The sequence below is a fragment of the Apis laboriosa genome, unplaced genomic scaffold (assembly GCF_014066325.1).
Source record: "Apis laboriosa isolate Shangri-la unplaced genomic scaffold, ASM1406632v1 scaffold19_cov150, whole genome shotgun sequence".
Classification (NCBI taxonomy): Eukaryota; Metazoa; Arthropoda; class Insecta; order Hymenoptera; family Apidae; genus Apis; species Apis laboriosa.
Window position 1 is genome coordinate 3,374,435 of NW_025222278.1, and position 25,528 is coordinate 3,399,962.

Consider the following 25,528-nt stretch of genomic DNA (forward strand, 5'->3'; position numbering starts at 1 on the left):
TTTGGTATCAACGTTACATGTGCTTGTTCGACTATAATCGAAACTATTTGTTTTCTCAGTTATTTCACGCGATAAATCCAGTTTAATAAACTGATAAATAAACAATGAAAACGAAAATTCCAAAAATTTACCTTTTTTCTTTCCTTTCGATAGATTGCTATAGAATTTGAATTTTAATTTTTCGTTCTAATAACGTTCGAAATTGTAATTATTTTGAATGAACGAATTATTTCTTTCTCTTTTCTTTTAAATTTCAAAGTACAAAGAAGAAAAATTACTCATAAGTGGGGACAAGGAGTCGTGTCTTTTGTAAAATTGGCAAAGACCCGCGAACGAGAGACCGCTTTTTGGGCAAACTCTGTTTTCTATCCAACGAATCGATATTATCGAAGTGGGACACGGGCATTCGTGTCGGTGATTTTCCATTCAAAGTCAAACGGTAATTCGTTGCAATTCTACTTCATTTTTCTTTCCGTTTTTTTTTTAAAAACTTTCTTTATGAAATAAAAGAACCGATTTAAACAATTTCATATTATTAGTTCACCAAAATTTGCTTGTGATTCGTATTTATGTAAATTCTCTCGCGTCTCATTTCTTAAATTGTTAGAACGAAAATAACATTCGTTGAATTGTTTTAAACGAAAACAATAGCACACTTGGAAAAAAATTTCTTCCGCTTCCTCGAAATGACAATGTTCGACACGCCACTCGGTCGACGACGTTTCCACGTCTCTTTGGCAAAAATTCATTTTTGCTTCCAATTCTCAATCTGCGCATTCGCGTTAACTGCTTGAGCTTATTCTCGATCGAGACGATAGAATAGATCTGTTCCATCGATTGAAACTGATCGATCGGAGAAAAAACCTAACGTACAATCTATTCAGATAGAATATAGTAACATCTCGACACATTTGAAATACATTTGTCCATTTAATGTCGATTTTTTATATAGACGATTTAAAACTGTTTCGTATGAAATATTCGGAAAAATGTTACAAATTTCAACATAAAAATATGTCTTATGCGTATAATTACTTTTCTAATATTATTGTCATTGATTATATTATTAATAATGAAATTGGAGAAATTCATCATTGTCTTTCTCTAAAAACAGTACAGAAAGTATAATATAGTATAATATTCGATGAACATTTAATTTTTAATCAATAGATTTAGATTCTCATTAACAAAATATTCGTTATACATTATTATTGTGAATATCATTTATAATTATATCGAAAAGAATCTATGATTGAATAGAAAGATTCGAACACTTAGAACACTCGGAAAGTTTTTATAAATACAATATGTGTATTAAAAGTTGTTAAATAACACATCATAATTCATATGTACATATATTCAAAATGATTTCATTAACGAGTTGTTAAGTTTGTATTTGCTTGATTAAATTCACAGCAATTGATAACAATTTTATTTCGAATACCATTAAATCGTAAATTAACGAATCGTTTTAATTATAACGTTAATGCGTTTAAATTTAAATCATTTAGGAAAAAATAAAATTTAATATAATATAATAAATAAAATATTCGAAAAAGGAATACATAAAAATCGCGAATAATACATAAAAATACCGTCTTCAAAAATATTTTTTCTGATCTTTTTTCACTTTTATTTCGTTTCTTCATACGCAAATTCGTTAATAATTTACTCGACGAATCAAGGTATCAAGAAATCAAGTTCGTACGATAGAATATATTATACGATTGAATCTATATGAACGAAATAAAGTTTAAAAAATATGAAAAAGAATGAAAAGGAATGAAAATGATCTTTCAACCACCCATTGAAATATTTTTTCATTTGGTATTTAACGAGATGGAAAACACTCTACGTAAATTTTTCTTGTTTCGTATTAATTTCTGTTGGTTTTCCCATAAATTTCAATCATATTGATCATTTCCATATATGAATACATTGATACTTTATAATAAAAATATATATATATAATATATATATATATATATATATACAACTATAATAACGTAATAATATATGAGACTGAACGGTGTGTGGGCGAATTCTTTTCTCTATAAAGAAATAATGTAAGAACGAAAAAAGATCAGATAAGAAATAAATATTTAAAATATAAATTTAAAATAAATATTTAAAAATTAAAAATTTAAAAATAAAAATTTAAAATAACAAATTTAAGTTATGTGAACGAAAATACAATTTTTCTAATTGAAAATTCAGAGAATTTTGATGAGGATTTTGATCAATTTTGATAATGATTTATCCCTATTATTTTTAAATCAGATATAAAATTTCCTATAATTTCTGTCGCACCAATAATGATTAAAAATGATAAAATTCTTCTTTTCTAAAACGATAAACGTACATTGCACTTTACAAATTATTAAATTTACAATTTTTATATAAATTAAATTGAATTATTGAGATCAATTTTTCTCATTGAAATCAATTGAGAAATAATCGCTTGTAATAAATATTTTATAACATTTACGTATACTTTTGGATTTTTCCGTATATATATTGATTTTAAATAGTCCCAATATATATATGTATATACTTATTGTATTTTAAATATTTTTACATAACACATATTATATATATATTATATTGTATTTATATAATTTTTCTATACTAAGTGTTCAAATATTTCTACGAATCATTGTAAGTAAAAATACATGTACAATTAAAACATTTTTTATACAATAACTTTTTTGATAAGTATTTTTAAAATGTTCATAAGATGTTTGTCTTTTGATTAAATGTGTCTACAAAATACGTATTATTTATAATATTCCAAAGTGATCGATTAATTGTAATTGTACAAAATAAGAAATTATACTCGTTATAATTGGTCGTTCGTTTAATTGACGCATAAGCAATCAAAATCAATCACGATTACTTCCTTTGTATAAATATATAAATGGTTTCTTAAAATCAACGACAATACCGTGAAAGGTATTTATATTTTGATTAACGTTATTCGATGTATCATTCCTTCTATTTCGTTATAATATATTCCTAATAGTTGTTAAAAATATATATATATATAAGATTTAAAATTAATTAAATGAGGCAGTTATCATTTGTATGTATATATGTAAAATATGTGTTATATGTATACCGATGATGAGTATTCGGTTTACTAATAATTTATAATAAATTATAGAAGCGAAATTAAACGGATCTAAGATTAAGAATCTTAAATAATTGTTATTACTTAATAATTGTTCCCTTATTTTATCTACATATTATCTAAAACGCTAACCTTCAATTAGTATTGTATTGTAATCTTCAATTAGTATGTAGATTCAATTAGTATCGATAATAGGTAGAGTATTTAAGCGAATTATACTTTGATGAACGTATAACTGAATAAATGATACTTAAACAGAAATTTAAATATTGTAACGATTATTTTTCTATATTTTTGTATATTATTTGTATTTTGTACAATTTTGCACCGTTAAATAAATCATAAATGTACATATAGGTACATATAGGTACATATATGTACAATATTCATAATTTAATTATAAAATATTTAATTACATCTCGTATTTTATATTTAAAACGACAAAAATTTTATCGTTTAAACGTTGAATATATAATATAATCAAGTATATTTAATTAGTATAGTAGACCGTTATTTATAGACCTAACAATACTATTTGAGGATTAACGCATTTCTCACAAACATTTCTTTCAACGAATTAAACGAATTAAACGCATTAAACACAAGATCAGTTATATCTTTTGTGATATATTAGAGATTATGATTTTGAACATGTATAGAGAAATAAAAAATTTGTATTTTTAAAAAATTAATTATTCTTAATATAATTAATAAACATAAAACAAATGTAACGAAGAAATTTTTATTCCTTTATTTTATTTCCTAAATTTTTATCAATTTTATATTATATAATAAATTGTCATTATTATAATATATAATTGAAATACAAATGTTGTTAAAAATTGTTGTTAAAAAAAATTAAGTGACAAGTAAATTTTATATTATTAGAATTAAATATTTTCGAGATCAATGATGCATGTAACTAAAAAATTCTTAATTTTCAATTGTATGATTAAAAATACAGATAGTTTTACAGATTTCCTAATACACTTATACACATTTTAACGTGCAAAACCATAATCTCTATCTCAAAATAATTATTAATCGCATTAATACACACGAAATAGAACGCAATTATTTTTTCCACCCTTCTTATTAGTATTATTTTTCTACTTTGTAAAAAATACTAATTTTTGCAATATCTGTTCATTGTTTAGGATTTCATCCGAGAGAATCATCTTTCGTTGAGATGAATTGAAAGAACGAGATACTTTTGACCATTTAAAATCCGTTAAAAGCATGAAATGAAAATAATTTTATTTATTTATTTATTTATTTTTTTTAATATTTCTTCGTTCTGTAGCTTTTCAGATGAACAAGGGATTCCACAAGACTTACACAACATAAATTGGATCTTTGCACACCGATATCCTCGCTTCTTGTAAAATCCTCAGTCTCGGTCCCAGAGGAACTCCCATTTTTTGCAATCTTTCCTCGCTTAGATAAGGAAGCTCCACCATTCCGACTTTTTCTTTCTCGAAAGCATTCGCATATTTCTGGTTTCAAGTAAAAATTATTTATTTAGTATGTAAATAAATAAACGTAGCGTATATATTTAAATATTTCTTTCGTTCTATGAAATAAACATAAAAATCGAATATTTTCATTAAAATAATCTGATTGATCGGATATAATTTTAATTTTTAACACTTTGCTAAATGATTACAATTAAAAAATTAATCAAATATTAACCAAATAAATAATAATAATGAAAATGAATGTTCACTATTTAAAAAATTTTAAATATTGTTTTATATCGTGAAATATGAAATTTTCTTCTATTTACTTTTATCGTAATCATTACAGCAAAAATATTTCGAATATTTTAAAATTATATAAATACAAAATATATTTAATTCTTAATAAAAATAAAATTTAATTCTGTTATTAACAAATAAATAAATAAATGTTTTAATATATATAAAAATAAAAATTACAAATTATATAATTGATATCTGTATAATATTTGTTTTAAAATAAAAGTTAATAGAGAAAGAGAGAGAGAGAGAGAGAGAGATCGGCGATCTCTTTCGAATCGAGAGATTATTAAAAGAAGAAAGAAAGCGATAATTCGAATTACTTACCTCATACCCAAGTTCCCTGAGGAATAGTCTGATGAGCGGTGGTTCCGTGCCGAAGAACTTGGTGAGTTTTTTCACTCTGGAAGGATTGGAGAGAGCTGGTAGTTCCGAATCCTTGATCAATGGTTGAGACTGCGATCTCACCATTGCCATACTCGTTTGGGTTCTCAATGCAGCAATCTCTCCCCTTATGTTCTCCATTTCCTGCGAATACCTGATAGTAGTGAGTTTCGAATATTCCGAAAATCGCTTTTCCGCTTATTTTACTCTCTTTCCTATTCCTTACGTTTTTTTGTTGTTGGATCTAACTCGAAGATATTTAGATACGTATAAAAATTGGACGAATTTGTATCGAAATATAGATTTAATATTGATAAAAAATTGGATAAAATACGAGAGAAAACTTCTCCTCTACAAAAATAACTGCCATAAAAGATCTTTTAACATCATTTTCAAGCTCTCTAACTATTCGTTCGATCTTAAATATTAACGAGACTCTCTCTCACCTGTATCATTAAATGTTGCGTTCTCATCTCCGAACTCAGATGTGCCACCGATCTGGCAAGTGTAACCACGTGAGATTCTAATCGTTGAAAACGTTTGTTAATGCTCTGTAACGATACAATGATAATCTTTAATCAATTCCACGTTATATAATATGTGAAATAAATTCTAAAAACATTGAAATGATACAAGACGTTAATATATAATATTCGTAGGACTTTAAAAAGTTAAAAATTCAGTTCATAATTTTTTTATTCAATAAATTTATAAAATGGACAGTTTTATTTAATCTCTGGCGATGAGAAATTTCGCGAAATGGAATAATCTCTCTAACTGACCTTGATGTCTTTGGCTTTCTTCATTCTGTCGTCAATCGCGTGAGATCTACGTTTATCATGGTGCCTCGTTACAGGTGGTCTGGACGAGACGGATGATGTCGGCAACGATGAGACGGAACCATAACTGGCTAAGCCTCTGGCTTTACGTCTTTTTTTCACACTTCCACCGAGCAATTTCAGTACCTGTGATATATCCATAATCCAACTGTATTATAACTTTTTACATTACGATATAGATGGATACATTTCAATTAATTTTTTTATCCATTGTTTCCATCAAGTTTAAAAATGCGATTTGGAGATAAAAATCAAGTTCTTTAGATGTCAAAAATACCAATGCAAAAGAATATTAATCGTTAATCGCGAGGGTAGGATGATCAGGTACAATATAAGGTATAATGCATATTTCGTGCGATAGAGATAAAGAAATCTATGATAAATATCGCAGAACTTAAAAAAATAGAAAACAAATTAGAAAATTCATTATACGAATAAAAATGCAACTAAAAAATATAATAATTTTATCAAACGACTATATTTAACGTAACGATCATTAAATATTTTCACAGAAATTTAAAAAGATTTGTCGCTATCAACTTATTCAAATAAGAATTAAGAAAAATTTTTGCAACGATATGTTCTCTCGAAAATGAGACCATCTCTATGTACAAGGAATTGTTATTTCCCTTATATTTAGCCTTGTAAGAAGATTGACGAGCTAAATTTAAAATTATATCGATCGAAACCGCTAAAATATTGATACGAGTTTACTAATAAATTCGTTATTCAAAAATCTAAAATAAACATATCGATCCAATATAATCGATATACATGTAATATGTATATGAAAAAGAAACAGAAGTTATCGACTTATCGTTGTTATAAATGAAAAATGAAATCTTTTTCCTTTGGAAGCAAAAAAACATTTTTTTTAATCAACATTTGCTTTTTTTGCATATCGCATTACAAAATATAGGATATTATTCGAATATGAAAAGAAAAATGTTGAAAAAATCAATATTTTCAAAATTTTCCATAAAAATACGTCTCACCTCGCTATACATATTTTCCAAACCCTCCAGTTGTTTCCTAATCGTTCTCGCGTCATTCGTGCTTAAATCAGAATCACTTCTATCCAACATCGAATCTAAATCGAGTCCAGTCGTGGTTGAAGTTAAATCACCAGCTTCGACACCGAAAACTGAATAAACAATACTCGTTATAGTCTCAAGGAACGAATAATCATCAACGCGTGTACAAAAAAAAAAAAAAAGAAGAGATCACTCACGATGAGAGAATTTCTTAGCAGCTTCTTTCTTGGAAGTCGAGGCACCACGATGCTTCGAACTACTCGAGAATCCTCTTTTCTCCATGGCCTTGCTGTAATCGCTGTAATTAGGTTTCGATCCGTATGGTAAGCTAAAAGACCCACAAACATGCAACTGTTAGCATCGCGAAAAAAGCCGCAAAAAGATGGTTAAATTTCATCCGAAACAAATTCTATGATTTATACTATATATAATAAATAAAGGATTCAATGGAAAAGAGATATATACCATACATGTTTCAAATTTCTTTCCACAAATATATATGTTTTGTTCATTTTTACGTATACAATTTTTATGTACAACGTTTATGTTTTATAGAATGGAAACGTTCGAAAGAAATAAATGTGCTAGAAGAGCACATGTTAAATGTAACGTCGTAAAAATGATTCATTGCTCCTTATATTAGATTTTTTTTTTTACTTTGAAAAATATTTTTCAAGAAATTGTCATTTTAAAACGAAATTGTCATTTTGTTATGTTATTATTTCTCAATATTCGTCAATATTTGCTGTAAATGAAAAAGATGATAAAAACGAATAATTATATTTTCGTATCGTCATAATTCTTGAAAAGATTAAATTGAAAAAGAATAACTTACAGACAACTCAACAACGAGAACAAATCAACGATTAAATGATAAATATAATTATATATAATTATACTTAATATATAATTATATTTAATATATAATTATACTTAATATAATTATATATAATTATATTTAAGCTATTATTATACTTAAATTAAGGAGTTAACGATATCGCTAAAAAATTTTTTAACTTAAAGAAAATGAAGAAAAAAAAAATTGATTCTAGTTTCGATAAGCTTGTTACGTTCTTTAAAAAAGCGTCTACAATGTATGCTCAACATTTTGATCGATTCGATATCAGTATTTCGATCTACGCGGAGAAGGGAACTAATCGAAAGCAAGCTAAGGGAGCAGTGACCGGAAGTGACATCGGTTACGAGATGAGAAGAGATCTGTTCGAAGTAACGTTACCTCGCCGAGTATCGATTTCTTGGTGTTCTGGGACTTTCATGGGGTGAAAGCGGTGGCAGGGGTGGAGTTACCGATGATACGCTTTCAGATAGGGTGGAATGCGCCATAGCGGGCACATCTCTCGGCTCTAAAATACTTCTTAATTCGGATTCCACAATGTCCACCCATTCTGAGTCTTGTACTGGAGATACGGATAAAAATCGATCATTTATCTTTTATTATCATTTTTTACTTATCGTATTGTAGAAAAGTTTTGTCGATTCTTTTATTATATTATTCTTATCTTACAATATTTATTCAAATAATTTTGTTCTCTTCGATCCGATGTGTCATAGTTAAAATATTTTTCAAATCATATACAGTATTAATATATTCGTGAGATATCTTTGGAGGATCGATTCTAGAGACCGAAATAAAAGAAAAAAAAAAAAAAAAAAAACAAAAAGAAGAGAATAAATAAACACAAAAAATATAGAAAAATGTCAAGTTGTCTCTTTCCGTTTATTACGAAAATTTTTATTTTATATAATAACTTTCATACTTGTTTTAATTCGACTTTAGATTCGATTCTCCAAAGCGGCCCATAAATATATTACTGTCGTTTCAAGTTTAGAGAATGTTTAGACAACGAATGTTTAGAGAAATCGCGGAAGCATTTATCACGATGAGCAAAGAAATTGGCAAACAACAAACCTGGTTGATGAGTTTGATCTTCCGGTGGTGGCCGTCTTCCGCTGGAATAAACGGCCGATCCTCTCCCGGAATCAACATTCGAGGAACTCTGGCCGGCTTTGTCGTAATCCGATCCTGATCCCTGATTTTGGATTTTCAATCGACCGATCCCGTGTTCCAGCTCGTCTTTTCTTACCTCGGATTTCGCCTGAACAAGATCCTTTGCGTATTGATTCTCCATTCTCTTTGGTCCATCGCCGTTTCCAATTTTCGTCGTGGACGAACTTTTGCCTACCTCCGCCCCTTCCATACCCTCCTTCGACGACACTTTCCCGTTATAATGATTCTCCTCGGCTCGTTTCTGCAACTCCTCGATCCTCTTCTGCACCGAACTTCCTTCCGACTCCTGTCCATCTTGCCCACCCACCCCTATTTGCTCTTGTTCCCTTTTCGAACACCTGACAGCGTCGTCTCTGCGTATACCGAAGCTTGTCTCCGGTCGATACTCGTCCTTTCTTTGAGAATCGCTTCTTCCAAACTCGGCCGTTACTCCACCACCGTGATCCTCCACCGTGATCTCGTACCGTTCCTTGTCCAACGGATCAACCGTCAGACCCTTGATAGGATCTATTACCGGATTCCTCGATTGGGGATCGTTAACTCTCTCGTCCTCGTAGCAGAGTTGCGGTTGGGAAGCAGCTTTCTCGATACCTTTGGTCGAGTTTCGTCGTTGGAACTCGGCCTCTTGGTTACTTTCGGTCTTCATGTATACTTGCGGTACACCGTACCTAGGCCGACCTTGAGCGTAATGATAGTATACCTCTTGGCCGGGCAGCCTCAGTTCTTGAGCTTGTCTCGAAGTGCTGGGTAGATCGATCTGAGATCTTGACATAGCCTGTCGGGCTTGCTGGTACTGCTGATAAGACACGTTGTTCGAGAAATAACTCTGTTGCACGTTCCTGACTCCTGGCTGATTGGCGTTCTGCTGCCCGGCCAATTGTTGTTGATGCATCTGTTGGATCAGTTGACGTTGGTGCATGTTCTGCGCGTGTTGTTGGGCGAATCTAGGGCTCTGATGATGACTCTGATTCTGATGCATCAATTGTTGAGCGCTTTGAAAGTTTTGATTCGATGGCTGCATCGAATTCCCCACTTGATGAGGTTGAATCGGTAGACCGTGTGACTTTTGCATCTGCGTACTCTGACCCTGATACGGGAAACGATTCATCGATTAATCGATCAAATTTTTTCGAGTTTGGGAGAAAACTTTCGTTTTTTCGATTTTTTTCAATTTTTCACGAAATTAACACGTTTTCGAATTTATATACTTTTTATTAATTTTATATTATCTTCGTCGTAATTCACATGTAATGTATTATCACGTTTAAATACATCTATCTTAATCTAAAATATAGATAATCACGCGTATGTACGCATACCTCGAATCGAAAGATACCCAGAAGATATCTAATTACAGTATTTTCCAAATAAATAATTGTATCGAAGGAATTTTCGTAATAAGCTAACAACATTTTTCAGAATGTAAGGACGACGTACCATAATAACCTTACCTACTATTCGCGCATTAGTAATTTAGTTGTCAGTTTACTCGCGTCTCGAGTACGGAAGCAAGACGCCAATATATTCGCATTCTTATTTTTTTACCACTCGCTGCTTCTAACAGCAATTTGCATTCCCATTAATTATCTTACATATTAATTAGAAACGCCATTCGCAGAGATTCGCCGATTTTCTACAATTATATTAATTAATTGTTTTTAATAATGTACCGTTATGATAACTTATGGACGTGTTGCGAGAAAAAAAAGATGATGAAAATTTTATTTAATTAGATTTGGATGAAGTAAGAATCAACAACGAGTCTATCGCAAAAGTCAAGAATTTAGTTAGAAATTTAAACCTTTTTCTCGATAATAAATACCGTTAAACTACAATACGTATCGAATGCTGTATGTAGGGAATAAAGAGACCGATCAAAAATTTGTCGATGTCTTGAAATAAATTTCGAAGGTACGCACGGTGCATTATGTTGCGTGTGGTCGGCTTTAGATAGCATAAATATGGAATACGTATCGCGTGCACTGGCTATTTGAATAGGATGTATGTGTCGCGTTATATGCCTCTTTTTACGAGGAATTTATATGAGGAAAAGATTTCTTTTTTTTCTTTTTTCTTTTTTTTTAACATAAAAAATAACCTTTCCGCTGCTCAAACCGGAAATAGTCATCAGCCAATTCATTCGACGTGTATCGGAAATATTTCTCTTATTATTGAAAATAGAATTTCCACGCGGAATTTTTGTTTGAAACAATAAGACGGTGGAACGTCTAAAAATACTTCTGCGAATAATCCGAATCGAAATCTATTAGGATCGAGAAAGTGTTGTCTCGTTGAATATTTAAAAACAATCCATAATGATAAATAAAAAAATAAGTTGTTTTGATCAATTTATCGTCGTTCATGGATTTAAGTATTACAACGAAATTCAAAATTCAAAAGTATAATTATGTATCGGATGAAAAGACAAGTTGGATTTTTTAATGTAAAAATTAATGATAAACATTAATGTTATTTCTAAATGTTTTTAATCATTGATAGATATTTCCAAGTATATTCTAATTAAAGCGAAGTTTTATTAAATCAATTTATCGTAATATATATATATTTTATCTCACGAGTTTAATCTCATATACGTTAAAAATTATCATGTAAATTTAATCATTAATATTATAATAATTATCGATAATCTTGATCAGAAAGTTAACGTTTTTCTTTCAATTGTTAAAGGTTTTATTTATTGTTTAGAACAGGAACTAACGAATGATAAAACTTTTTAAATATTCGTTATAGGAAAATTGAAAATTTTTCCAATAAATTCCTCCCATATTCCAATTTTTTAATTAAAAATACGCAATTTTTTCATATCTTTATGTTTTTTATAGCATTATTTTATTTTATTTCAACGTGATAAACTCTCATTCGTCATTCCTGTTGCCCGACAAAAAGTAATCGGTGAAATAAAACGATGAAATAAAATTATAGGCCATCGGAGAATAGAATATTTTTTTCTAATATTTATTCTAAACATGTACACGTTATAATACTAAATTAGAAACATTTCATTTTTTCTCGAAGTCTAGATCGATTCTCCAGAAATGTATCTATTGTACTATTCTAACGTAATATCATAAATTACTTTATATTTCGTATCTTTTTATAATAATTTTTTAATAAAACTTGAAATGTATATATTCACGTAACAACGTCGATTCATATTTAAGAGAAGTAAACATCTTGTCTATCGGAAGAAAATTGTTGGCTGTCAAAGTAATTTTCATCGCGTAATAACTTTCACGCTTATTTGCCCTATTTATTCGTCAATATAGAAAGAATTTCAATTCGTAAGCGAAATAAAACAACCAGTCGAAAGACAGGATTGTAAGGAAATCAAAGATTACCTGGTTCTGAGGATTCTGATGAAGTGGTTGATGCAATTGCTGACTCGGCAATCCAGATGGCCCCTGTACGACGTATTCCCTAGCAACGTTTTGCACCTGCTGTCCACCTGTCGCCGATTGCCCGAAACCAGCAACTTGAGTTTGATGAACCGTTTGAACTCCTCCTGGTGGAGTGTGATGCGTCACGTGAAGCTGAGCACTTTGACCCGGTAAATTGGGTTGAATTTGCGACGTTGGTTGAAGTTGTCCAGGAAGCGGTACGTTCTGCTGATTGTTCAGATAACTATACGAGTGTCCGTATTGACCTAAACCATTTTCAAATATTACGTAAACGTTGTCATCCATTACATCGTAGATGGTAGATGGTGGCAGTTTAAATAAATCGACACATTATATATATATAATGTTTTTTCTAAATATTCATTTATGAAAGTTCATCGTACGATACGATAAAATACGATGATTCGCGAGACGAACAAAAATAAATTTATTCTCCGTGAATGGCAATAAAATGTAATCTTTATACGGAAAGTTTAAAACGTTTAATTATCTAGAAAATAATAAACTTGAAACGATATATCCGCATAATAAAAGATTTTACGAAAAAATAATTTGAATATTTATAGTAAAATAAACGATAAAATATCTAATTGATATAAATATGTTTCGAAGACGATAATTTTATTCTAAAATACGATCTTCCGTAGACACATTTTTTGTAATAAATAATAAAAATACGTTTAAAATGCTAAATAATTTGTAATAACGACAAATTTCATAAATTTCGTAAATTAATATTTTTTACATTATTTTTTCACTTCAAAATTTATTTCTAATTTTTAACTTATTTCTTCCGTTTTATTAACGACTAAATTATCCAATATTTACAGTAGAATAATGTACAGAAACTTTTATTTCGTAACATTCTGTACACAATTTATTTATTCTTGTTACGTTTCACATTGTTTCTCGTTCGACTAATTAAGATAAATAAAAATTTAATCAATGACTCTGATCGAACTTGAATCATTGCATTGTTTCTTTTTACTTCCATTTGATAAAAGTATTTTAATATGCTATTACCAACTTACATTAAGTAAATAGAATATTATTTTTGCTTCAACGTAATACTGCTTATAAAATATAAGCAATATTAATTTATAAATTTTCTTTTTTTTTTCTTTTACAATATATATTTGCATCTACGAGTAAATTTTCTAACAAAATTTTTATATATTGTTATGTAATAGTTTTTTTTTTTCTTAGAAAATAATTGGAAAAAAATTTTACAAGGATACATTGTTAAAAATAATGAATTCGATAATCAAATATATATTAAAAAAATGATTTCAAATAAAAATAATTCTCGTGAAAATATATTCGGTTTATATGTATTATTACGATATAAATATTTTATCAATTTCTATTATCGAAAATTCTTCGCACGAAAACACGTTTCACGTTGAATTTTATTCAGTGCTTGCATTATCCGTTCCACGAATAGATGGAAAGCATTATAATATATTTGAATCGAAAGTTGAATTTCTAAAAACCACTATAAATTCACGATGTTATAATTCTGTAAATTTTTTATTCCATTTCATTTATCGGAGAGAATTTTTTCTCTTTCTCTCATACTCATTCATTTGATTCTTCCCCCTCCCCCTTCTAATTAATTTTTAAAATATTAATAACTCAGGAAAGACAGATGCCGATTTTTGGACAAAAGATAGAACGAAATTAGAATCTAGCTAAATGTAGAGTCCATTAAAAAATGAATTGTGAAAGTGTGACGTCGCGAACCGATTTTGTTACCGATAAAGAAACCTTCTACAACCCTATTAGCTGCAAAGTAAAGGATCCCGAATTTCCAACCGAATGGTCGATTGGTTTCCAACCAACTATCCAAGTGACCTAGTTTAACTAACTTTAAAAACCATTTTTCGATATAAAATATCAACGTTATCGTATTTGTTAATTTTTCGTTGTTTCCTTGCAGTTTTACGAGTTAAAATTTTCCTTCCTTCCATATAAACTCGTCAAGTAATATAAATTTAAGAAATTAATTAAGTCGAACAAAAATTTAATTTTTCTCTTTCGCTAAATCCTCTAAATCTTAATTGATCGGCAAAGTAATACTTACTACAAGCATTCTTCGGATATTGTTGCATATTAAGGGGAGGATCTTGAGCCCGCGGTTTCCCATAAATCCCATCCTTCTTTTTGGCCTCCTCCTCGTCGATGCTCCTACTCGATTTTCTCAATTCTTCCGTAACGTTGTTCAAACTCGCCTCCGGTTCCGGCTCAACGTCCTTGCGACTCTGCCCGAAACGGCTCGATATCATGTCCTTAATCGTGTGATAAGTCCTCGAGATCGATTTGCTTTTCTCCTCATCGATCTTGGTCGTCCTTGGCGCCGATCCAACCGACGTCGACCTTCGGAGAAATTGCCATTTTATCGGGGAAAATCAATTCTCGGATTCACCGTGCGGTGCGATACAAGGAGGATATTTACGCGTAAGATTCCGCTGCTTGATAACTCCTCGCTTGGCCCTCTTGTCTCACTTCTTGCATCTGAGTTCCCTGAAAAATCGTTTACATCGTCCTTTCAACGTGTCGTTCCACCCTTCACTCGATCCAATTTACCTTCTCTCGTCCGTTCATTTCGTATTTCCTCTCGCGTTATTTTACATAATTCTCTAATTGAAATATTTCCGACACCGATAAACCGAAATCTAAGTGGATGGAATTATTTTTATTCCTTTATTCAGTTGTTTATCAGATCGGATTTCGGATCCGAAAAGTTATTTCTGTGAATGCGCTGGATATAAAATAATTGGAAAACAATTCTAAAACTTTTGCGACACGTACGAGCAATTAATCCGCATGAACATATTTTACGTATAACACGTAGCAAAAAAAAATATAAGATTCGTTGTTAAATTGTTCTACTTTTGATTTTTTTTTCTCTTTCCTTTTGAGAACTTTTTTTGAAAACACGCATAGAAAATTACTCGTTTCAACAAGATTGTCGTGATATTTGTATCAATTATTCTCATTTACTGTCATTTATGATAATGGAAAATTTTCTTGATAAATAACGAAGATTATGTATAAAATTAATTAAGTTGAAATATAATTATCGATTAAATTTTCGTAATCCTAACTTAACTTGAGAAAATTGTCATCCTTTCCAAAAATATATTTTCCAGTATATTGTAATGTTACGTGATATGCAAAGTGGTGAAAAAAGTTGCGAAATTTATATCAATCGATGTATAAATTATTAATTTATTCCCTATCGGAGTTTTTCTCCGAGTAACATACTCGAACCATCTTTACCTTACGAATATTCTCTCGCGCGAAACGAAACGCATATTTCTCAGCGCAGAGCTGAGCTGAGTAGAGGGAAATTTCTCGACGCAATTTACCGGAATCCACCGAAAACAATTCTCTGTGGAAGAGGACAGCGGGCGGCTAATGGCAACGTGTCCGTTTAAACCGCAGAGGGAATTTCAAAGTTGTCGGACTGAATCCTCCCGGTTCTTAGGAAGGGATGCGGTTGGAATAACAACTGACACTGTCATCCTGATAGATAGAAAGAGAGAGGAGGGCAGGGAAAGAGGGGTAGCCAGCCAAGTTGTGTGCCCGTAGGGCTTCGTGACACGCTTTGCGCATACGAAAAAAGATTTTCTGACTTATGGTCCCTGCACACAGCTACCGTGTTGAGGATTACACCGCGTATTAAATCTAACGTATGAATTTTACAGTCGGTGAAAAATCGAATTTAAAATGTTAACCGATCGTTTTCAACTAACGTTCCAACGTTATATCTTCCGTTCGTCGTGATTCGAACATCTTTTTTCGTATTTTTCTTTTCTCTTTTTCATTCGTAATCAATTTCCATTTGTTCATCGATGATCATTGATTAATTTTAATTTCTTCAAAAATTCTTCGCAAATAAAAGTACAAGTACGTATTTTATTTACTCACTTTAGTTACGTTTATTTCTCGTCACCATTATTGTCATCACCATTTTATATTTCACTTTTATATTTCACTTTTATATTTCACTTTAGTTGCTACAGTTTGTCGTTCATTTTTTTCTTTCTTTTCTTTCTTTTTTTTCTCTTTCTACGTTATATAATAAAAATATAAGAGAAAAATATTATTATTTCGTTTGATCGTAGCTTATAAAATATTATAAAATATCACGTACTTTCCTAGTCTTTATTTTTTGAATTGTAATATCGAAGGATTTTTAAGGACGATTAATAAATTTCGATTCAAGTGGCAATTGCGAGATATCGATCTAAAAATCAAAGTACGTAATATCATACCCGTTATTATTTTAAAGAACCATTAATTTAAATATAGATTAATAGGGAAAATTTAGAGAACACAATTTTTTTCCATTCTCATCAAATAATCTAATAATTAAGTAGTATTTTCACGCGATAAAATAATCGATAAATGTCTGCAAAGTTAGTAACTATAGTTTTTGGTACACAGGTATCGTAAACGAGCGAGGTTGATTCCACGTATACCTTAAAGCGTATCTTAAAATGAACATGACTATGTTTAACTCCGCAACATTCTCCTCGTTCGTTTGACGCACATCGAGCTATGAATATTTCATGATTTCCGTGCACACGAAATGTCCTTAACTTTGATCAATTTTTTATCATTTCTTCGCGTTCCAGCCATTAAACTGAATTGAATGAAAAAATTTCAAGAATGAAATTAAAATAAATTGACACGATTGTCAACACGTTCGTAGATTCTTTTCAAATTGGACAAATCACGACAAACAAAATCAAGTAGAAAAAGACATTAAAAAGTATCGAAATTTTCGAATTTATTCAATGCGATCGAATCATTTCGAATACAGAAATGTGTAATTAAATACGTTTCTCATACTAAAATAAAAAAACCGCATCATTTTATTTTTATCTAAATTTAACGTATAAATTATACGTCTATGCAAAATTATTTTTTCTCTCAACTATGGTTAAAGAAAAGATCGACGCGATATGATATGATGAAAGTAATTACATCGTAGAACAAACAAAGAGAAGCAAGTAACAGATTTACAGACCGCCTACATCATCAAAAACAATAGGTTGATTTTATCCACGAAAAAAATCCACGCACGCATTGATATTTTTATTAGCAATTATGAAAAACAATGTTTTATAATGTACATTTTATCAAGTCTCGTTATTCGTATAACAATAACGTTTGAATCGTTATTGTAAATTATATCGTAAAATACATCATTTTGCACATTATCATATTATTTTACGTTAAAATCCTAAAATCTTGAATTATATTTCATTGGATTAAATTTTTTTAGTATCGTTATATTTCTTTTATTTTACAATATATAATAATATAACAAATATAATAAGCATACGATATCTAACAATATCGCCTATTTATAATACGGAATCGAGATGAATCTGATCTTTAGCAGAAGATTAACAATTTAGTAATAAATATTATAACACAATTTTAATAAAAAAATATATTTTCTTAATATATTTTATTTATATATGTATGTACGTATATATTAGCATAATCAAAATCGAACGTTCAAAGCTATTGTACAGATTCACTCGTGGAACATGATCATCATCGTGTATTAAAACGTAACCAGCGTGATTCTAATTATGCGCAGCGTTTTAAAAACAGCGTTTCATCCGCAAAACACGAATGATAATTGAAACACCGGTCGCATGGGACAGCGATAGAGAAAAGACAAATTCGAACGCGGATCAAACCAAAAGATAATTTTCCACGTTCTTTGCACGCCCTTTGACGCTCACATCCGTCTCTAACCTACGATCGTGAAACAATATCCCGTGGCACGTGCATTATCGCCACCTACTCACACCTCGAGCAATTCACGTAGGTGTCCGACCAGCGCACGAGTTACACTCGCGTGAGCCAATCAATGATTTTGCAATGATCGCGATTTTACGACGATTAACTGCTTAATTGCGTTTTCACACGGTCAATCCACGATTTATATATATGATATATATAGAGGGAGAGATCAATAAAGGTTCCATTTTCAACAAGTGGTCGGATTTTACGGTAAACCGTAAAAAGAAATAACATGGTGTTTTCATGCGTATAAATTCGACCCTTAACATTTTGTTGAACTTTATCGATTTGATGGAAGATCACGAGATATTGTGAAGTAATAATAATATTTAAATATTTAATATTTATTTATATTTAATATTTAATGCTTAATATCAAAGATACGTAAAACTCGAAAGTCATTCAAAACTTTTAGATTTTTTTCCAAAATAAATAATAAACGCTGATATTGACCGATTATTATAAATTATAAATGATAAATTAAGAGAATATAAAACATTATTAAACATTTAAATCATGTATATCATATTGTGATTGTTCGATACTAATTGTTGAATAATAACACGTTACGTTATATTAGAATCAATGGGAAATTAATATATAAAGATATTTAATATATATTATATGTATATTATTGCGTGTATCAACGTTTTTCACTGCAACTGACTAAATATTATAAAATATTACATTATTGTTGCTAGTCTAACAATTATTATAGAGAATTAGATAGAATTAACTCACCTCTTGAACCCAAGCTTGCTGCTTGATCGGTGCATCCGGTGCAATAGCCACTCTTCCGGCAGTTCTTTGTTTGTACTCGTGCAGAATAGGAATCTTTGAATTTTTATCTCCCGATGATAGAACAACTTCGCGTTCAATCTGTAAATAAAAAAAGATCGTATTATTATTTCACTCATTTTTTATTTCTATTGCTCTTTTAAACATTATTTATATTTTAATTATAATCCGTTTTAAATAAATAAATTATAATCAAATTTGTACAAAGGATACAAAACTTAAATAAAACAAAATATTATAAAAAAATTATAGAATCAAATGGAGATTTTTAAATAAAAATGTATTTCAAAAAAATTCTCGAGAACAACGTCTGACAAATTTTAACTGTTAATATTATTTTCAATAAAGTTATAAATGATTTAAATGATGATTTTATTTTTTATAAATACAATAGAACTTTATACGTAATCATTTTGCTTATGTCAAATCTTTTAATTTCCTAATACGTATTTATTTCGATGTATTTTAAATTTTTCCAACTCTGTAAAATAATATTGTCGAAACAAAATCATTGTATCGATACGTAGACGATAGACGCGCGTTAAAAATACGACTCTTTCATGATGGCAACATCGACAAAGATTTCTTTCTCATCGTAAACGTCGATCTCACTTCCACGTGACGTTCGTTCAATTTTTCCAAACAAGATCGAGAACAGGATCTGGAAGTTCATGAGCACGACTCGCGAACGAACCTCTCGTATATACCCTTTGCGTGCATATACATAATAACGCGTCTAAAAAGAGGTGTCACTGAACTAAGCTCGCCTTGAGATCGCGATCCGATCTCTAAGTGGAAAGATCGACATCGGTGGCATTCGATTAATATGCTTTTATACGCGTGTTATAATTTGTGAAACGGGTTCACCGTTACGCGTGCCAAATGTTTTTTTTTTCATCTCGTTAGAAATATACGTACTTTGAAGAGAAATTAATTGGTATACCGCGAAATAATAAACTTTTTTTTCTGTTATTTAAAAATTAATTATATTGTCCTTTATACGCTCTAGATACGGAAATGAGACGGAAATGGACCGGTTTCGCTCTATCTTCGTCTCGCTTCGTTTAATACAAATTTCAACCGCAAATTGTGTTGCGACGTTATTATCCTTCCCTATGTTCCCTATTGTTCAGTATGAAGATTCAACGTATTGGAAATCTTATCGTAATTACACGTGTAGAATGACGTCATTCATTATACTTCTAACAACGTAATATTTGTATACTTGATTCTTCGAGTAATTCGGATAATAGATTTTCAAATAACAGAGTTTGTATCGTATTAGTATATTACATCCGCCATCTCCACCATCTAATCACTTAATATTATATTAACTACCTAACAGTATTATTCACTTATTTAAGTTCTTAAAATATTGCCGCATACTAGACAACAATTGCATTTAATCATTTCTCATCGCGATTTCATAAGTAAACGAAACAGCAAAAGAAACTCGATGATGAGAATACTCAAGATTTCACGAAAGATTCTGTGAATAATTCGCAAGCATTTAAACACAAGATACGTAATACGATTGTCGGTTGGTGGAACAAAAGGTGCGGGAGAACAAATTTGTCAAGTCGGGAAAATACAAATATATATAGGACAGAAGTATGTCGTCATCGACAATTGTTCCGATTTGTTCTCGCCTCCGGGAGGGACGAACTACGAGGAAAAGTGATGTATCTAAACGGCTATCGCAACCCCCTTCCCAACTTCCGGTAAACGGTACGCAAGTATGATGCCTCTTTTGTCTCGGCTCAGAATCTCTGAGAATTTTCCCAAGAACGTAACCGATGTACAACGAACTGTTACCGAAGATTTCACCGAACCACCATCTTCCACGCACATGCTTCACCTAGAATGTGGAACATACATGTCGGGCCTTCTTCGTTCTTCTCACAACTAACAAACGCTATATTCTATATTCATTTAAATCTACGCTCCTTTCTTGCTCTCTTTCTTTTTTTTAATTCAATATGTTTAATTTAATTCAATATGTTGCTCTCCTTATTTATTTTCCATATTATTTATACGTAAAATAATTTTACGTTTTACAAACAAATCACAAACATTTTGAAAAAAAATTAAACTTTTCAAATAAATATAAATAGATAGAAATAAATATTTTTATTTTTTCCGAATATATCAAAAACTTTGTTCTTCCAACTTTAAAAGAAAACTCGTTAAGAAAATAATGAATTCGATCGTTTTATTCAATCGTTGCTATTGACCTTTCTTTATTTGAAATTATAACAAGACAAACGTTGCACTTGATCGTGATGGATTATCCAAGATACATCATATATGAACGATATACCGAAATATTACAAGAAATTATATGATGAATTCTATGAAGTTTAATTAGATTATTAATTAGGTGATTTTAACTTAAATTTCTCATATTAATTAAAGAAAAATTAGATTTTTTAGAAAAAATTAAAATTAAAATTAGAAAATTAAAACTGAATTAAAGAATTTATAAAAATGATGAGTAAAAATATATATGTTTATTTGAAAATTAAAATCGTAGAAAGAAATAGAAGAATGAAATATTAAACAATTTTATATATACGTACAAGCGTACATTTAAAAAAAAATAATTTAACGTATCTCACTATAAGTGATGAAAGGTTAGGTAGACCTATCATTTCCCGTTAGTCGATGAACGATGAATAAAAGTGAAAGGAGAAAAAGAGGGGATGGAAGAAGAAATAATGGAAGAAACAGATATTAAAAACAAGAAACCGAGATATCGAGCTGAAAAAATTTAGATAATTAACATTTTGATAGCGAAATATATCTTAATGTCCGATTTAAAATTACTTCTAATTTATTTTATCTTGAAGATTGTTATCAGCATCAATTCGACATATGAGATGAGAATATTTAGTATTTTTTATCGAAAGTATAAATCATTTTAGAAAAATATCAATTTTAGATATACATCATAAGGCGAAAACTTTTTTGAATAAAATTAGACGAAGAATTTAAAATATAAAATAACATTCTCCCTCTTTAACGTATATTCTCCTTATGAGATAAATATATCGTCAATGGAACTACTATGCGTCACTTTTAACGCCATTCTTATAATGGGATATATAATAAAAATATCGTTTAGAAAATAGACTCTTCGCATAGCGTTAGAAAGTCACGAGTATGTTACAACAACTATACAAATATAAAATTTAATTAAAATCTGAAACAAGTTTGTAATTTGTTTGTTTCAAGCGATAAATTAATGGAAAAAATTATTCAATGATGATCGTTTAACAAAATAACAATTATTCGTGTTTATATTATGAATTACAAAAACGACACACATTATTCTCAGTTAATAATATTACATGTATATAACAAATTATCATCTATACTTTAAACTTTGATCAAAATTTATCCTCGTATTAATAATTATTAATAACGATTTTGATATATAGTATTGGAATAAAATAACGTTAAGATAATAAAAAATCTATTTATTTAAAGTATTTATTATCTATTTATTTAAAGTATTTATTTGTATTATATTTTATACTCGTTTCATAAATATTCGCGCGAGTTAATTATAAAATATATAATCCAAATTAATATTATTTCTTTATATAACTTGTTTTTTATTTATTAGCAATTAAAAATTAATGAAAATATCCCTTTACGCGAATTTTTTTTATACACAAATATACATGAATATCAAGAGCGTTATCTCATAGATCTCATAATCGTAGATAAGAAAACTAAGATATTAAAGATTATGATTCGCTTATTTTTGCTTATTTTATTAAAAAAAAAAAAAAAAGAAAAAAATCTTTCAAAATTTATTCCGTCTATTTTTTTAATTAAAAAAAGTTTATCCGCGATAGCGAAAAAAATAAAAATATCGTGTTTTTCATTTATAAAAATTAATTTGATAAAAAGATGAATTATTAGCGTATACCACAATTTACCACTATTTTCAAAAAAATCCTGTTGACAAATGAAAAAAGAGAAGGAAAAATGTAAAAAAAAAGATTACAGAACAGTCTCATAATTATCGAGTGCATAAAGTGCAAATTCATTGGAACATATGAAGCGAATGCCACGCTATTATTAAATGATTATTCCAAACATCTAAACATAACGGAAACGTGGAATTAACGAACGCGTCGCGCCGATCTAATTTTCATTAGTTCGCCGCATTCGAACGAGTTTTCGAACGAGTCATTTCACATGTTCCCATGCGCACAATTTGTAAAGAAAACTCGCGCGCATTTTTCTCACACGCATCCATGCACCGGTTTATACGTCGTACACACAGGGATCGAGTGGTTGCTTATCCTCAAAGAGAAAGAAGACCGAGATCGAAGAAGTTGATATCAGAGGAGAAATGGAGCATTGAAGAAGAGGGGTGGATGGAAACGAAGGGATGGAAGGAGGATACGGGAATAAAATGCTTTCATTCCTCTTGAAAGGAGAATGTCAAAGCGCTCTTAAGAGCGTCTCTTTGATATACTTCTACACGATCAACGCGGAACATCAAGGAGGATATTAAATTCACGCGTTTTGCTTGTCTTCCCTATGGAATTTAATACGTCTCTTGTTATTACGTTCACGTTCGTCAAAAATTTATTCGCAAAGCTTCGCGACCCAATGCACATCCTATGGATAATTTTGTTTCGTTTTTCGTTTTCCATTTTTCACTATACGTATCAGGTATACGTATCACAATTTCCATCGAAATGCAAAATTGGCCATTTTTATTTTAGGAGAGAAAGTTAATAACGTTTAATCATCGTACAATCGAGATCAGAACGAAACGTTATAAACATTTCATATACGCAATCGTATTACATCGTATTGTTTCTAATAAACATTTCTCTGTCATTGAATATATCGGTAGCTGCTTGATATTCCTCGACAATTGTTTCGCAGAATCGACTTTGCGCCCGTATTTTTATCGTACGGTTCTTTGTCCATCAACGGTAAGAGACAAGCGAACGAGTCGTTGATTCTCGGTAGAGCGCAAGAAAAACCGAATACCTGTAAAATTACAATACTAATTACGCGGTTTATTCTAGCATCGGTACAATTTGTTCGCACGAAAGACGATACGTTTCGAACAAGTATCTTTCCTTTGATTTTGCTAGCAAGTACAGCAATAGATTTCTTTCAAATGTAATTTTTTTTGTATCATCAGTTAATGTATTGCAATTAATATAATTATTACAACTTAACAGTATAATTAATAAAGTATAATTAATAAATTATTAAAGTATTAATTTAGTTTAGTTTTTAATTTCTGATTTTTTGTTCGTAATGCAATAGACTGTAAACAATATTATTATAATGATATTTATATTTACGATACAAAGAATATAAATTAAAATTAAATATGTGAATAACGAATATTTTTTGAACTAGTTAAATATCATATATGAATACGAATACGAATAAAATGTATTCCCGATGCGATATTGGACAGATGACGAATCAATTTTACTTTCATGACGATCGATGACTTTAATTAAAAAAACTTTGCAATACTTTGGAAAAAAAGTCGTTTCGTTTATCGGCAGTAACATAAATGTACCGCAAAATACATTTTGACGTGTCAATGATTATTTAATTTCTTTTTTCTTATTTATTTTCGTTATCACGTTTTATTATTCGTTATCACGTAAGACATTTTTAATTTCATACATTCATTTTTCTTTTATACAGTCGATATATCGTCATTTTTAAAAAATTGAAATCTCACATATTATACAAGAAGAACATATCATTCATATCGAAACAACACGTAGCATTGTCTTCGAGTCTAGCTTCTATATGTGTCTATACCTCGCTTTTTTGCAGTTACTGCATTTGTACCACCACCTAAGCAATACTATACGTGTATCTACTTGTCACGTTTTCAGCGAAATCCGTTGTAAACAACTACGAATCCTCATGAATCCAACAATGACCTAGATCGGGAAAAACTCTATCTGAAGAAATATAACAGTTCATGAATTGCTCAAAGAATTCATATAAGAAGTTTCGTACAGTTCTATCATTATTCCAACGATAACGTTCAATTTCGTATTTAAATTCGCTACGTTTCGCTATTATAAACAATAGATAAAACAGCGAATATCTAAAATATGCAGCCTAGATTTTGATTCCTTAAAATTTTAAACGAAATCCAACTTTGAGCGTAAAGGAAAAGCGCAATTGAAGGGAAAATCTCGCGCCGATTTTACTTGGTTTTGGAACGACATCGGAAGAATAAAAGAAGAAGAAAAAGAAGAAGAAGATGAAGAAGAAGAAGAAAAAGATGATGAAGAAGAA

General features: G+C 29.9%; 1 protein-coding gene across 3 annotated transcripts in view; it reads right to left on the reverse strand.

The window, feature by feature from the left end:
* Positions 1–3,988: 3,988 nt before the first annotated feature.
* The window catches only part of LOC122712116, a 39,792-nt gene continuing 18,252 nt past the window's right edge, over positions 3,989–25,528 (reverse strand). Inside the window, exons 3-14 of one of the 3 annotated variants that reach the window (XM_043931489.1) lie at positions 19,163–19,300; positions 15,048–15,115; positions 14,676–14,968; positions 12,533–12,837; positions 9,075–10,260; positions 8,382–8,562; positions 7,342–7,472; positions 7,106–7,254; positions 6,054–6,236; positions 5,718–5,822; positions 5,215–5,415; positions 3,989–4,626 (exon numbers count right to left, since the gene is read on the reverse strand). In XM_043931489.1, coding sequence (XP_043787424.1) covers positions 4,465–4,626; positions 5,215–5,415; positions 5,718–5,822; positions 6,054–6,236; positions 7,106–7,254; positions 7,342–7,472; positions 8,382–8,562; positions 9,075–10,260; positions 12,533–12,837; positions 14,676–14,968; positions 15,048–15,115; positions 19,163–19,300 — 3,102 coding nt within the window. In that variant the 3' untranslated portion in view covers positions 3,989–4,464. Of the gene's footprint in view, positions 4,627–5,214; positions 5,426–5,717; positions 5,823–6,053; positions 6,237–7,105; positions 7,255–7,341; positions 7,473–8,381; positions 8,563–9,074; positions 10,261–12,532; positions 12,838–14,675; positions 14,969–15,047; positions 15,116–16,525; positions 16,625–19,162; positions 19,301–25,528 lie in introns of those variants that run through there. The other 2 variants (XM_043931491.1, XM_043931490.1) reach the window with 2 other exon arrangements.